General features: G+C 49.1%; 1 protein-coding gene across 13 annotated transcripts in view; it reads right to left on the bottom strand.

Moving 5' to 3' along the window:
• MYBPC1 (myosin binding protein C1) overlaps positions 1 to 15,418 on the bottom strand; it is a 1,087,780-nt gene that overhangs the window by 278,088 nt on the left and 794,274 nt on the right. For all 13 annotated transcript variants that reach the window (XM_069629883.1, XM_069629891.1, XM_069629879.1 and 10 more), the window contains one exon: positions 12,713 to 12,852. In XM_069629883.1, the coding sequence (XP_069485984.1) occupies positions 12,713 to 12,852 (140 nt within the window). The remainder of the gene's footprint in view (positions 1 to 12,712; positions 12,853 to 15,418) is intronic.

The following is a 15,418-nucleotide window of genomic DNA, read 5'->3' as shown; positions in this document are numbered from 1 at the left end:
CTGGCCACCAAGGAGCCTTGAACAGGGGAGTGCAGTCGGATGTGTCCCTGAGCTTGCAGAGCAACCGATGGATAAGAGGCAATGAAGGAAAAGCGTAAGCTTTCATGTTGTCTGAAAAAGATCTCGAGGTCGTCCCCCACGGAGGACATTCCAAGCCCGTGCCTGGATACATAAAGAGGCAGCTTCTTGTATGAAGAAGCTGCAAAGAGATCCACCTCTGGAGTGTCCCAGATGGAAAATGTTGGAGAGGGCATTGCTGTTCATCTCCCACTCGTAACTGAAGCCGACTGGCGACTGAGTGAATCTGCGGCCACATTGATGTGACCCGGGATGTGTACAGCCTGGAGCCAAACATTGTGCTGGATGGCCCAGTCCCGAATTTGTATGGCAACATCCACAAGGAGGGGCGATTTGGTGCTGCCCTGCTTGTTGATGTAAAACATTGCCATTGAATGATCTGTGCAAACACGAACTACACTGTTGCTATAAGGGAGGTATTCAAAATCGGTGCTGTGGTCCGCGGAGGCTGGGCCGCCATTTTGTCAACGCTTGGGGCGAACTGCGTCACAGGAGCAAGTGAAGCAATAGTCTCCTCAGGGGAGTCAGGGGCCTTGCGTGCCAGCTTAGCCTTGAAACAAGGAATCTCGGCAGAGCCAGTACCGGCAGATCTACAGTGTTTACTCGACACGTTAGGGACTGCCCCAGAATTAGCCTCTAGTGGAGGATCCTTGACAGAGCCGGTACTGGAAGTCCTGTGGTGCGTGACCGACTTCTTATGCCCCCTCAACAAAACTGGTATCACCACGGCCATGCGCGTGGGAAGGCTGAGGGATGTACCTTACAGCCAAGACCCTCGATGAGGGACCCTCAATTCTGTTGGTGTCCGATTTAGCCCCAAGAAGGGGAACCTCAGGTTTAACCCCGGTTCATATAGCCACCTTGAGAGGGGGCTCGAGCCAAAACTCGGTACAGTTAGCTCCAGATGCGGAAGCCTCAGGGCAAACCCTGGTATCCAGAGCCACTGAGGAACTGGGCTCAACTTTAGCCCCAAACGGGGAACCTCTGAAGAAAATCTGGTTTTGGCAGACCCACTGCAGAGCCCTCAGAGGAATCTCTGGTGCGCCGAGCTGAGATCAAAAGGGGAGCAAAAGGAACTGGAAATGTACACCTCTCAAGGAGAACTGCAGCTATTTCCGATGCACTACACTGAGCCAGTCGCAATTCTGAAGAGAGGACTTTATCTGGTGAGGCGTGGTTGGGTTTGGGCACTTGGAACAGACGGGAGTAAAAGCCTCCCCTTGCTCCCCGAGGGGGAACAGTCTCCACCGCTCACAGGTCTAGAGGTTTCTGTACCTCGGTTCTGAGGGAGGGCGACCCGATCTGCTGGAAGCGAGGGTTGAAGGGTGGGATAGGAGGTAGGGGCAAGCAAAAGCCCACCCAAGCGATGGACAAAAACCCACCTGTCTTCGTGATGTTCTGCCATGCCTCCAGACGAGATTCATCTCCCACCGGAGTCTCATGCGATTGACCAGATACATCATTTGGATGGCTTGTCTGCCGGGAGACTACCTGTGCCTGGAGAAGAGGCTAATGGGTGAGAGAAAAACTGACCACCTTGCCGTTGTTGCTTTCGACGGGGCCCGTCAATCGGAGCTTCAGTGCGGCGCGCATGCCGATCCTGAAAACCCCTGAATCCAGAGAAGGACCGAGTCTGGGACCCTGATCTCTGTGCATAAGGGGCCGGAGCTTTCGCCAGGACCGATAAAGACTGGACGGTTTGGGTTCTCGCTTTCATCTTTGTGAGTTCCTCATCTGTAGAAGAATGGAACAACTCCTTGCCATCAAAAGGGAGGTCTAGAACGTTGTCTTGCACTTCCTTTGGGAACTTCGTAGCATGGACCCACGCCTGGCGGGAGATGTCAACCCCGACCATAAGGCCTCGAGCAGAAGTATCTACATGGTGTGCCGCAGCTTCCGGTAGATCTTATGCCAACACTTTGGCGTCCGACAAACTGGCATTAAAGTCATCTAGCCTATCTGTAGGAATACACTCCTGAAAATTGGCCAGCTCTTTCCACAACCTCAGACTGGCCACTGTCAGGGCGAGCTCAGTGTTAGCTTGACGAAGCTGTAGCGCCGAATTGGCAAAGACTTTCTTGCCCAAGGTGTCCAAAAGCTTATCCTCCTTGGAAAGAATTTGGGCCGCTGCCGTGGAAGATGCAGAGGCCAGTTTGAACAGGAGGGTGGCTGCTGCCACCAATGTTGAGGAAGGGAGCGGACAAGCCAATAAGGCTATCTCCTCAGAGGCGTGAAGCTTGTCTCGAGCGTCAATCCTCTTGTTGAGGTGTAGCCCGGTATGGGGTTTATCCCAGACCTTGCGGGCCTGAGCCAAGATGTCCTTTTGGAGGAACAAGCCAGTGAGCTCCTGAGGTGACAGAAAAAGCTCCAGAAAGCACCCCTTCCTGTGGAGTGGGGGTCTCAGGTACTAGAATATCAAGGAGGGCCATCATATCTAGTACCCGTTCATGGAATGCTCTAACAGAGCGGGGCTGCTCATTGCCATCCTGATCCGCTTGAGACTCGTCCAACGAAGTGGGAGCAGAAGACTGGTCCACCACGCATACTGCCTCAGGTTTTAAGGTGGTGTCTCTCTCTGCCGGTGTCTTCTCAGTAGGTGACAGCGGAGGCAGAGGAGGCAGCTGTGGAGGGGGCCAACTACAAAGCGGTGGATGGAGTGGCACCACCAGGAGCAGGACAGGAACAGCCTAGCCAAGAGGTGGACTGGCAGTTCAGGGTACATTTCCCAGAAAAGACATTTAAAATACTCCTTCATGGGGTCAGAATGCATAGGCATCTGCAACTTCTGGAAAAACTAATCTTCAGCCGAAGATTTTGGTGCTGGAACAGGCAGAGGCTGCTCGCGAGATGTATACCCCCATGAGCACAAGGAGGCTGGTTGCCAGGAGGGCCCACCACCAGCCGGATCCACATAGATGAGTGGAACAGAAGCAGGAGCGAGACTGTATACCTCAGCGGTGTCCGAGCATGCCAGTTAAATGAAGGACGGAATATGTTTTTGTTGTCCACATAGCGTGGAAAAGGCTTCTCAGCGCCAAGAGACATGTTCCCAGCACCAGACGTCGTGAACGTTGGTATAAGAGACGTATCCAAAAAGGCCGCCGTGGACCATGGAGGTTGGACTGCCATTTTGTTGGCACCTTAGGAGAACTGCGTCACATTTGAAGATGAGGCAATTGTCTCCTCAGAGGAGACAGGGGCCTTGAGTAAAACTTTAGCCTTGATACAAGGATCCTCGGCCGAGCCGGTACTGGCAGGTCTCAGATGCTTACTGGACATCTTAGAAACTTCCCCAGAAATAGCCTCCAGTGGAGGAACCTCGGCAGAGCCGGTACTGGAAGGCTTGTGGTCTGTGACCGCCTTCTTTGCCCCCTCGACAGAACCGGTACCACCACAACCCTGAGCATAGGATGGTTGAGGAACAATCCTCACCGACAAGACCTTCAAAGAGGGTCTCTCGATTCAATCGGTACTGACCTTAGTCTCAAGAAGAGGAACCTCGGGTTGTAACCCGGGATGGATAGCTCCCTCAAGAGGGGCCTCGAGCAGTGACTCGGTGTGAAAAGCTCCAGAAATGGAGACCTCAGGGCGTACCCCGGTATTCGTGTGGAAAGCTCAGAAATAGAGACCTGAGGGTCATCCCCGGTGACCACAGACCCAGAACTGGGCTGAACTTTAGCACCCAACAGTGAACCTTGGAGCAATGTCCGGTTTTGGCAGGTCCGCTAAGGGAACCCTCGGAGAACACTCTGGTATGCCTGTTAGACCCTTTCGGCACCTCAGGGGAACCCCTGGTGACAGAGCTACTGAAGCCCCTTCCAGTCCTGGAAGACCCCAGGAAGGAGTCTCCTGGCCAGGGTGCCCTAAAAAGTAAGGAATTTACCGGGCGTTTCTTCTTTTCATCGATGAAAAGCTGTAAATGAGGTGGATGAACACGCTGAAACACTTCCTCCCACCTAATAAGACAACGTTGGAGTGCGCGGATGGAGAGGAAGTCGCAGTAGAAGCATGAATCCCAGCGATGTTCCGGGGCCAGACACTCCAAGCAGAGAGAATGGAGATCCGCCCTCGCGAAACCACGTTCGCATGAAGAACAGGACATGAATCCCAGACGCTCCGGCATAGACGGAGGACTAGATGACTGTGGAACCTGAGCAGGAAGGAAGGACAAAGGGAATAAAAAATAAAAATTCCCAGTGATGCTAGTGCGTCCAGGCCCGACCGCACAGAGAAAAGGAGTGAAGGGCGATGCGCGGAGCGGAGCTCAGGAGGGCGGGGTTATGGCCATGTGCGGCACCCAGCGTAAAAATCAAAGAAGGGCAAACATTTTATTTTTGATGCATTTTGACAAAAGTGCTCCGGTCCCGTCCCGAAGGACGGAATGTTGCACAAGTATGGAGGAAAGGGGACGGTACGTAGGAGTAAGAGTTTTAAGGACTCTCAACACAGTACACAACATTAAGATTAAGCCTGTTTGGGGATAAAATGTAGTCAAAACAAATGAACCCAGCAAACAATGGAGCGTCCCTCAAAATTAGGCAAAAGTACCCCAAAGCTGAAATTCTTCCCTAAGATTTTATTCTTCAACAGCATCTGGGGAAACATGTGAAAACCTTTTGAGATGGCCCCAGTAAAAAGATAAAATCAGGAGTTGATATGTCGAAGTTGGACATTTGCATTAGGAAAAGAAACGTTGCCCAGATTTTCCCAGGCTTTTGCATTATTATGCAATACAGAACTTGGAGAAGGAGCAGGATCTTGCCTTTTGTACCTAGTGCCCCGTGAGGACTGCAGACTGCGCTGAAAGGTTACCGAATATGATGTAAGGGTTATTTTTAGAAATTCTCTATCTTCATTCAAGGACACTTGATATGAAAAGTTCAGAGCAAGGTTTAGATCATGGTAAAGGCACCAGCTCTTTCAGTGATGTTTTCATGGCCATTAATGGACGAGAAGTCTGAGATAAAAGTTTGCTGATAACACTATTTCAATGGATTGCATTCTCTAGCAGATTCCTCATCTGACAGAAATCCAGTGTCTGCTGCTCAAACCTTTCCAACGGGGGGCGTAGTACGGCTCAGTGGCATCCGTCAATTCTGTCATGTCTCGACCGTGCCACTTCTCGACTCCGGACGTGATGTAAGTAGTACATATATCATGTCACTATGCCCCCATACCTCAGCTCCTTTTTTCTGCATGCTCAGCATGCTATTCGGAATGCAAATTATCTTCAGAGAATTATTTTCCCCCACTTTCACATAAAAGCGAATGAACCCGAAGGCCATCAGGGAACGGTCAGTAAAATGAGCCCTCGGGTAGCCTCCTTCGAAGTCCCCGGTGTGTTCGTCTGTCAAGTCATCGGGCCCCAATACCAAAGGTTCCACGCCCGAGAAGGAGGACAGACCCCGTTAAAAAACAAAGACGTGCTCTCACTTGAGAAGTGAGTCACACCATTCGTCCTCCCACAAGAAGAGGAAACAATGTCAACGGTGACATGACTCCGGTCCACGGGGGAGCGGTGTAAGTCCTGAGAGAGGGATGGGAGGCATTTAAGACACAAATGCTTCAGTTTTACGAAAAAGCTGCAGCCACAATGCTGCAGACGGTCCAGGCACTAGTTGCGCTCGGGGGACAATGGCTCTGATGGACCCTGAGGCATCAGCGCCAAGAGACCTCTTCGGAACGTTCCTGTCGACATGGGCACCAGTGGCCGAGCGATCATTAGTCCCAGAGTCAAGATTGGATTTTTTCCAATCAATGAGGTCAATCTTTGACGAAGAGGGTGATCTGGTCCCTTTTGGAATGGAGCTGATGAGGGAAAGGGGAGTTAGTGGAGCCGACTTCTTCACTGACCAGGCCAACCTACTGGCCTTTGCTGAAGATCTGCACAAGGCAAGCAGGCTTGACACCTTGCCTGACCTCTTCTTGCAGCAGGCATCTCCTTATGGAAACCCCAATGCTCAGTACAGGAAGGAAGTGGAGAGGGTAGTTCTGACCCCGGGCCTTGTCACTCCACGCAAGCCGCTCCAGTCCTATGACCACACGGACATCCTGGACAAGGGTCCCCAATTGGAGAAGGCATTGCCTGTCAATGCGGCAATAGCTGATCATAATGGAACATTGTGGCACAGGCTATATTGCATGCCAGCTGCTGATACTGAGTTGAACAAGCAGTATAGACCAGCTAGGAGAGGATCTACTTTTCCTTTAATCTCATCCCACCCTGAGGAGTTGGTGGTCCAAACCGCCACAGTGAGCTCACAACCAGCTAGTTCCACCTCACAGTCGAAGAAAACTGGTGCCTTAGCCAAGAAAATGTTTGCGTCAGGGAGCCTGGCTCTAAAGACAATTAACTCCACCTTTGCAAAATGCTCTCATGTGCTATGGAGGACAATAGCTGAGTTGGCAGATCATCTCCCAACGTTGGAAGTGAGTGATGGGTTTCTGGACATGATTAACGATGGGGAATAGGTGGCTTGCCAGGCCCTTCACGTGGGTCTTGACAACGTTGACTGCCTGGGTCGTGCCATGGGGACTTCCATGGTGCTTAGAAGGGTGGCATACCTCCACAGCTCTGGGTTTTCCCTGAATGTACAAGTCAAACCTTCAGATATGGCATTCAAAGGCGAGTACCTGTTTGGGCCAAAGGCCGATGATTCTTTGAAAAAGTTCAAGGAATCCAAACTGGCTGCAAAGTCCTTGGGGCTTGTGTTGCAGCAGCCCACCAAGCAATAGGTGGTATATTCCCTTTGGGAGGAAAGCACAGCTACCGCAGCACAAGCAGGACCAGAGGTGATTCTCGCGTCCGGGGGCAGGACAGAGGGGCATTTCAGGTCCAACAGACTTGGGCAGCAGTGGCAGGGATGGTGGCCCACGCTAAGCCGCTTTGAGTTCTCCCCACATGTTTCCCTGGTTGGAGGGAGGGTCTCCAAGCACTGGGACAGATGGAAGTAGGTAACCTCAGACACCTGGGACTTGAATCTCCTCAGATGGGGGTATTGTCCACCATTCTTGAAAAGACCTCCAGACTGACCAATCACCCCCTCCCCAGTAACTGGAACAGGAGCTCCGAACTGAAAGCCCTGCTTTTCAAGCTTGCAGTGGAAGAGGTACTACTGAAGAGAGAGGCACACTCATTTTTTTCTGGTTGCCAAGAAATGGGGAGAACTCCATCCCATTCTGGACCTCAGGGCCTTGGGCAAGTTCCTGAGGAAAGAATAGTTCAGGATCGTCACTTTGAAGGAAATTCCCCAGGGTCTTCAGTCCCAGGACTGGTTGCTGCCGCTGGACCTTCAGGACATCTGTTTCCATGTTCCGATACATCGAAGGCAAAGGCAGTTCCTGAGATCTGTCATTGGGGACACTCACTACCAGTTCAGAGTGCTCCCTTTTGTCCTAACCACCGCGCCTAGGGTCTTCACCAAGCTGGTTGCAGTGATGGCGCACCTCGGAAGAACAGCGTTCAAATATGCCATCACCTGGATGACTGGTTGATCCGAGGAAGGTCCCCAGGACAGGTGTCGATGCAACTCGAGGAAACCTGTTCCCTGACTCAGAGCTTTGGCTTCTTCCTGAACTTCCAGAAGTCCCATGTGTGACAAACCTGAGGGTCTTCTCACGTCTACTCTCCCGGGATCCTCTATGTAGGTGGCCAGGGAAAGCCCATCACTTTTGGATCCTGCCCCTGCGGGCGGACTAGCTGAAGAGGATCACCTGGATAGAGGGTCCTTGGGGATTTCAGGAAGGAATCCCTATTCCAGAAGTGGTTATGGGACATTGTGCACCCGTTCCCTTATCTTTGAGAAAAGCAAGAGATATTATCATCCCAGACATGTTAAAGAAGGGGAAAGACTGGGGATGAGGTACCTTGGGCCAAAACACAGTATCACCCTTGTCCTTATACCAAGCAGCCTAACACTCTCCCTACCTTTTTAGATCAATATAAGGCAGTTCCCCTTCATTTGCCTCTTTGGGTACTTCAAAGTAATGAGACGAGGAAAAAGCAACTGAGAGTATAAGATACTGCTTACTCTCACCACTTTGGTACTGGGAAGAAGAAGATACATGCTGGTAAGGCATGTCTGTGTAATGAAAGCCAGATAGTCTTAATTGATGGTATACATCTGCAGCCAATTAAAGGACCAAATGTGCATAAGAAGTCGAATGCTGAAGTAGAAAGGGAAAGCCAGGAAAGAGGAAGGTACAGCAGAAGAAGCTGTGTGGGAGCGAGAGAAGCTGAGACGCTGATACGCCGACCAGAAAACCCTGGGAGTCCTGCTGGTTTGATTGTGCAGGACGGAGATCCCACAGAAGGGGAGGTGTAGCTGTGCACGATAGCTGGAGAGTATTGGGTTAAGCACCCGGCAAACAAGCTTTCCAGCTCGGGGAGAAGCTGTTAACCAGAGCTGCCGGGTTCGGGTAAGTGTCAGGAACACTGGGACCGCCTGGGCACTCCACAGGACTGTGAATGGAGTAGCGATCCGCGCAAACAGGCGAAGTTGCCTTTATTGAATACTGAACTGAATGAAACAGATAAAGTTGCCCTTATTGAATAATGAACTTAATGAAACACACAAAGTTGCATTTATTGAATACTGAACTGAATGAAACAGGTAAAGTTGCCCTTATTGAATACTGAACTCAATGAAACAGGCAAAGTTGCATTTATTAATGAACAAATTCAATGAACCAAGCAAAGCAGCATTTTCTGGAACACCGAATTGAATGAAACATGCAAGGCTGCACTTATTGAACACTAAACTGAATGAAATGAGTTAGAGTTAATTTACTGAGTATTGAACTGCATACCATAAAAAAACCTGCATCTATTGAACACTGAATGAAAACCTGCTAAATGTTGAACAATTAACTGAAAGCAGATAAGAAGCTAAGTTGAATGAAGGAAGGACTCTAAGGCCGAAGTTGTAGTCAAGGTTGAGAAACGACTTGTATATTAAAGTTGTGGAGCTACATCAGAGAAACGACTTGTTTGGCTGAATATTGAATTTCTCAAGGAGACCTGGAAGTTCCTAGTTACGTGGCCTGCAATGGGTGGACCGTGAGGTCTAAAAGTGGGCCAAGACCCGAAAATCCCTCTATGCTAACAAGGAAGTTTGCTGCTTGGGAAAAAGGAAACACACATTGGTGTATAACATACTTGGGGATGGTAGCCCTTCAAGTCTGCAAGAAGGTACAGTGAACATTGTAATGAACATATTGACATTTGGGGAAAAGAAGCTGGAGAGTAAACCTGAGCTGGAAATAGCTCAGAACCTTACTTTTGGAACACTGTTCAGTTTATGATTGGCATCCCTACACATTGCTTTGCTTTAGTAGTGAGGGCAAGTGTAGGTTTCTGACACAGACAGACATTTCAGTTGAACATTCTGACACAGACTTTCCTTAGTTTCTTTAGGTAGGGACATCCCACTTTATCTTAGGGCAAGATAGGTATACTCCATACTGACATTTTCTTTAATAAAAGCCTTGTGTTATACATTGAATCTGTTGTCTGTGTCTCCTTCCGTTAACCCAATCACACAAATATCACATCAAATCAGAAGCTTCAATTCATAGGAGCGGTCCAGGACACCCAGGTGAGGAAAGCGAGGAAGGCTTTCCCCTCGAGGATGCAGTTTTCAGTTTTCAGTGTCAGACAGATGGTCACCCTGTTCCAGAACCATGGCAGCTTGCCAGCGGTTTACTTCGGTGTCCAGTCAACTCGTCGAAAAAAAACTGGTCGACTGCAATTTGGTCGACGCAATTTGGTCGAAAACCATTTCATCGAAAATATTTTTTTATTTATATATTTATTTTTGGGTTTTCGTTTTGTTAAAAAAATGGGTTTTAAGAGAAAAAAAGGGGGTTGGGGGGGGACCCCCCCAAAAAAAAAAAAAAAAAGGGTTAAAATAGAAAAAAAAAAAAATTCGACGAAATGGTTTTCGACCAATTTGATTCGACCATTTGTCTGGTCGACCAATTTTTTTCGACGAATTCACTGGCAACCGTTTACTTCCTCCAACACTTTGGTCTCATGGCCTCCTCCATTTTTCTGGTGCCAGAGGCCAGGTTACAGATGCAATCCCTCCAGTGACTTTTGGGGGATCAATGGTCCTAGTACTTCGACAACATGTGGGACACATTGAAGGTTTCAAAGTCGGTGGCCAGCAACCTTTCATGGTGGATCAGCAGGGAGAGCATGAAGGTAGGGGAACCCTTTTGGCCACTTTGTCCACAGGCACAGGTAGCCACAAATTGTTCCCTGAAGGGCTGGGGAGCTCACTACGGGGATCTGAAAATGAACAGCCTTTGGTCCCCAGCAGAGAGACATTGGGACATCAGCAGGCTGGAGTTGCGAGCTATCAGGCTAGCCCTGTAGGCTTTCAAGCCCTGTGTCAGACAGAAATATGTCCTTGTTCTGACAGGCAACACAGTGGCCATGCACTACCTCAACAAGCGGGGGTCGGGTGTTGGTCTCTGTCCCTATGCAAAAAGTCTTTGCAAATATGGTTCTGGCTGCTGGAGTAACAGATCTCTGCTTCAGCTGTCCGTCTGGCAGGAACAGAGAACGGGCTGAGGGCGCTCTGTGCAGGCAGAGCATGGTTGCTCGAAACCTCTTGAGTACATAAGTGATGGTGGGAATCGGAGGGAAGGCGTAGTGGAGAGGGAAGTTCCAATCCACCAGAAACGCGTCCCCTAGCACACCGCTCGCTGGGAATTCCCTTGAGCAAAACTGTCTGCACTTCCTGTTGGATTCCGTTGCAAACAGTTCCACTGATGGGGTACCCCAGCAAGAGAAGATCTCCTCTAGGACTTCCTGGCACACTTCCCACTCATGTGAGACCGAGCTCTGCCTGCTCAGTGCATCCGCCAAACTGCTCTCTGTACCCGCCAAATGAACTGCTGAGACCGAGATCAGGTTCTCTAATAGCCAGATCCACAGCTGCATCGCCTCTCTGAAGAGGGGAGAGAGCACACGCCACCTTGTTAGTAGAGGTAGTGCATGGCCACCTTATTGTCTGTCAGAATCTGGACATGCTTCCCCTTCATAGATGGAGCAAACACTCTCAGGGCTAACCTGATGGCTCGCAACTCCAGCCTGTTTATGTGCCACCTGGCTTCCATCACTGACCTCAAATAAGCATGCAATCATTTTTGCCTTCTCTGCCAGGCAGCAGATTCGAAGTTGAAGATGCTGACCTGGTGAAGACTGCGGCACATTGAATGACAAGACCTTCTGGGGAAGGGTGAGAGGAGAGGAATAAACGGTCTGCTTTTGTCGGCCTATAATGTCCAGTCATGGTGGAGCTGACTGGGGGGATGGAGCAGGGATGCTGCCACAGAGAGGCTACAAGGTTGGCGATAACTGGAGTAAGAGGCATGTTATGTTCCGTAACCGGACCCTCGTTCAGTATATCCGTCAACTCGTACCCTTGGACTGGCGCAGCCGAAGATTGTAGTCCCAAGGTGTCAACCACTCTTTTTACCAGTGCCATGAACGTGGCGTAGCCGTGTGTGTAGGGTTGGCTTTGCTGGAACTCCAGGTCTGGCGAAGTATCCAGACCTATAAGCCTGCCCGCTAGAATGGGATTGTTTCTTCTTTCGACAATGCTTCCCCTTGTCTTTTTCAGGGGAAGACGCCTCGGCCTCAGAGGAACGGACGGTCGACAGTGCCAAAGATTTTGAAAGGTGGTCGCCTAGAGCGAGCTTTGCAGCCCGATAGTGCACCGATTTCAGGTGCATTTTAGCACACAACGTCTACTCCTCTGTGTCGTGACCCATGCCGAGGCACCAGAGGCATATCTCATGCAGGCAGGTAACAGACATTTTGGTGTGGCAATCGGAAAACTGCATGAAACACGTCAAGTAGGGTCGAAGACTCGATCACTGTGTTCCTAAAGCAGAGTGTCAAGCGGGCGGAAAAAAGGAACTGAGATGTGGGGCGTAGTGACGTGGTATATATTTGCCGCCTGACGTCACGTCCGGAGCCGACGATCGAGCACCGAGCAAGACAGATCAACGCAGAGCTGGATGGCGATATCTATCAGATGAGGCATCTGTGGGAGAGAGGCAATCCATTGAAATAATCTTAAAATGGTTAAAGGGGCATGCGTAACATTTTAGACAGCAAATGACAACAGGTGGTATACTGTGGAAGAGTGAGCTAATCACTTGGTTCAGAATTCTGTGAGCAGCCTGCCGTCATATGTTAAAATTCAGACAGAGCTCTCCTTAAATTGAGAATAATAATAGCATCTGTTATAACACCCCTTAGAAGAAGCAGGAACCTGCATAAAGTGCTACACATATATCTTTATTACTTAAAGGCTTTTAGTGTAGTGTGTCAATTGCACTTACTTTGAATCTCAATGCGTATTTGCTGCTGTCCGGTCATTTGGTCGACAGACAATTGGTCGACAGACAAATGGTCGGCGCAATTTGGTCGAAAGACAAATGGTCGAATTATTTTTTTATTTTTATATATATTTTTCAGGTTTTCGTTTAGGAAAAAAAAGTGAAAATACAAAAAAAAAAAAAAATCGACCATTTGTCTTTCGACCAAATTGCGTCGACCATTTGTCCTGTCGACCTTTTTTTTTCGACCAAATGACCTGTAACCGTATTTGCTACGTACCATTGTCTTCTTGTCAGCCTTCTGAACTGTGTATCCTGTAATGTTGGCATTGCCATCGTCTTTTGGAGGTTTCCACTCCAAGGCGACATTTTCACCCCACACCTCCTCAATCATCACTGCCTGCGGTGGCCCAGGGCGATCTGCAAGGACGATAAACACACATCAATTGTAGGATTCATGTAAGTACTTATGCATATTTTTCATTTAAAGCTCTCGGCTTCTCGTATGTACATGGGCAATGAACGTTGACTCAAAAACGCTCTCCTGAACATCTGTGAAGACCTGCTGTCCAACCTTCAAGACTACTCCCCCGTGTGCTCATCTTACTTGATCTCTCTTCTGTTTTTGACACGGTCTCTCTCTCTGGCTGTTCAACCAACACCTGGAACTTCTTGCCCACCTCATTGCCGCACTCTGCCCCAACTTCCAGTGCAATGCGGATGACACTTAGCTCATTTTCATTCTACCCTCAGCCACCTCTTCACCCTCTCTCATCTCTGACTGTCTGTCCGCCATCCAGGGGTGGTGTGCTGCCAATGATCTCTGCCTTAATGCCAGTAAGACTGAGATTCATTTCCTGTCACTCTCTTGTTAGGCAGAATCCTGTGCAGTGCCCTTAGGGACCACTACACACAATTAAGACTACAGGTGGTGATACAAGTTTTACCTTTGGTACAAGCCTGTACTACTATGTCAGAGTGGTAGCAGTGGCGGAGCAGCCAGGCTTATCTCAAGAGTATATGAGCAGTAGCAGAGATTACACAAAGGGACCACAATTACTGTGACTCACGCAAACACTGACTCAAGGTTTCAGGTAGAAAAATATAAGTACATTTATTTTGAAACCGTTTGTTATAAACACAACACTTCTATTAAACTTCAATAAAAACTACACGTTAAATATACTACAAGTAACCAATTCGCTTTGTACAGTAAGTTTCAAGGTAAGTACCCTGTGTTGGAATGAACCGGTGTTAGGCACAAAAACACGTTACCGCGGACACGATTGCGATCACTTTTTGACAGTTCGTTCTACTAAAAAATGCATATCCATGACATGAAATGCTACCGGGGCAAAAATACACTTAGGACCTGAGATACCCAGAGGGAGTTGGAGGCAAAAATAGCAGGCAATATTTTGGTTAGGCAGGCAGAATCAGGAAACACTCAGAGATAGGAGTTCAAAAGTCAAAGGGCCGGAGCCAGGGTCGAAAGACACCGGGGCCAGTCGCCGAAGATCACACGGTCCGACAGTTCACGATTCAACGTAGCCAAAAGTACTTTGATATTGTCAATGTTCGGAAGCAAAAGTTATAAGAAGGAGGGAAGACAAGGGCAAGCCTTGGAAATGAAGAAGAAAGGGATTCACCCAGTTTCCTCAACAGAACACAGTACCTTGTTCCAATGGTGCAGCTGGTGCCCTGGCAGTTGTTCCTTTTGGTTTCCCGCAGACCCACGATTCCTGGAGCTTCGTCGAGAAGGAGGACGTCTCAAGAGGGTCTGCACCATACAGGGATGAGGCCGGCAGCAGCGACACGGAATAAAAGGTGCGCTCCTTAAAAACAGGAGAGGCTCTTCAGGTGGCTATCCGGACCACTACAGCAAAGTGCAGCAATTTCGACCACGGCAGAGGATCCTCTGGCTGTAGAAGATGTGCTGGTTATCCCCACCAAGCTCAAGGGAAGAAGACTCCGGACTGGATCTTCTCTGAGTCGTTGAAGAGCAGATAGCTCAGGACTGCAGCAGGGCTTCACCGGGATGGGGTAGTTGCAGCAGCCGTCATTCTCTCCGCTTCTCTAAGGTTCCTTGTAGTTCCAGTGGCGACTCTCTGACTTCTAGCCCGAGAGACCTGCTTTTTATGCGAAAAACCCCCATTCACGCAGCCTGGCTGTCAATCACCCAGCAGGGGGGTTGTTCAGCCCGGACAACTACCCTGGCCAATCATGACAAAGTGCGACTTGGGTTTCCTAGGATACCCTGTGCAGGGAGTGACTACACCCCTCCCTCACATTCATCCCACCTAGACACCCAGGTGCCTTGAGGAGGGCTTCTGGGCAGAAGCCAGCCAAAAGACAGTGAAGAAAGAAGGCGAACCTAGTTTGCCGCGCAAAGTAAAACACAAGAAGGACTTTAACAAAAAGAAATGGCGAATAAACCCAACCGGAGCCAAGAGAAAGACGATTTGGTCAAGCGGGTTTATGTTCGAGGCTAATATAATAGCCAAGAAGAGTACCACGTTTATCTAATATAATCGTGGTAGATAAGTTAGGGTAGATACTACTGCCACCAGCCAAGTCTAAATGTTAAAAGAGCGAAACAATGCTCTCGGAGGTACAGATAAAAAGGGATACGAGTCATACCTCTAGTCGGTTACAAACATCCTAGAGAGACCATCAGCATTTTGGTTGTGACTTCCTGCTCTGTGCTCAATGGAAAAATCAAATCCTTGCAGGCAGATTGACCATCTGAGTAACTTTGGGTTTTCCCCTTTCATTTGCATCAGCCATCTCAATGGTTGGTGGTCAGTCTGAATAGTGAAGCTAGATCCATACAAATATGGTCTAAACCTCTTCAGTGCCCACACAATAGCAAATCATTCTCTTTCTATTGTTGCCCACCTTGTCTCAGGATCCTTTAACTTCCTGCTGATGAAACAAATGGGGTGTTCCCTACCTTTCTCATCCAGCTGACTAAGGACTGCACCTA

The sequence above is a fragment of the Ambystoma mexicanum genome, chromosome 12 (genome assembly GCF_040938575.1).
Source record: "Ambystoma mexicanum isolate Mex_15411 chromosome 12, UKY_AmexF1_1, whole genome shotgun sequence".
Lineage (NCBI taxonomy): Eukaryota > Metazoa > Chordata > Amphibia > Caudata > Ambystomatidae > Ambystoma > Ambystoma mexicanum.
This window is presented reverse-complemented; position numbering and strand designations above follow the sequence as displayed.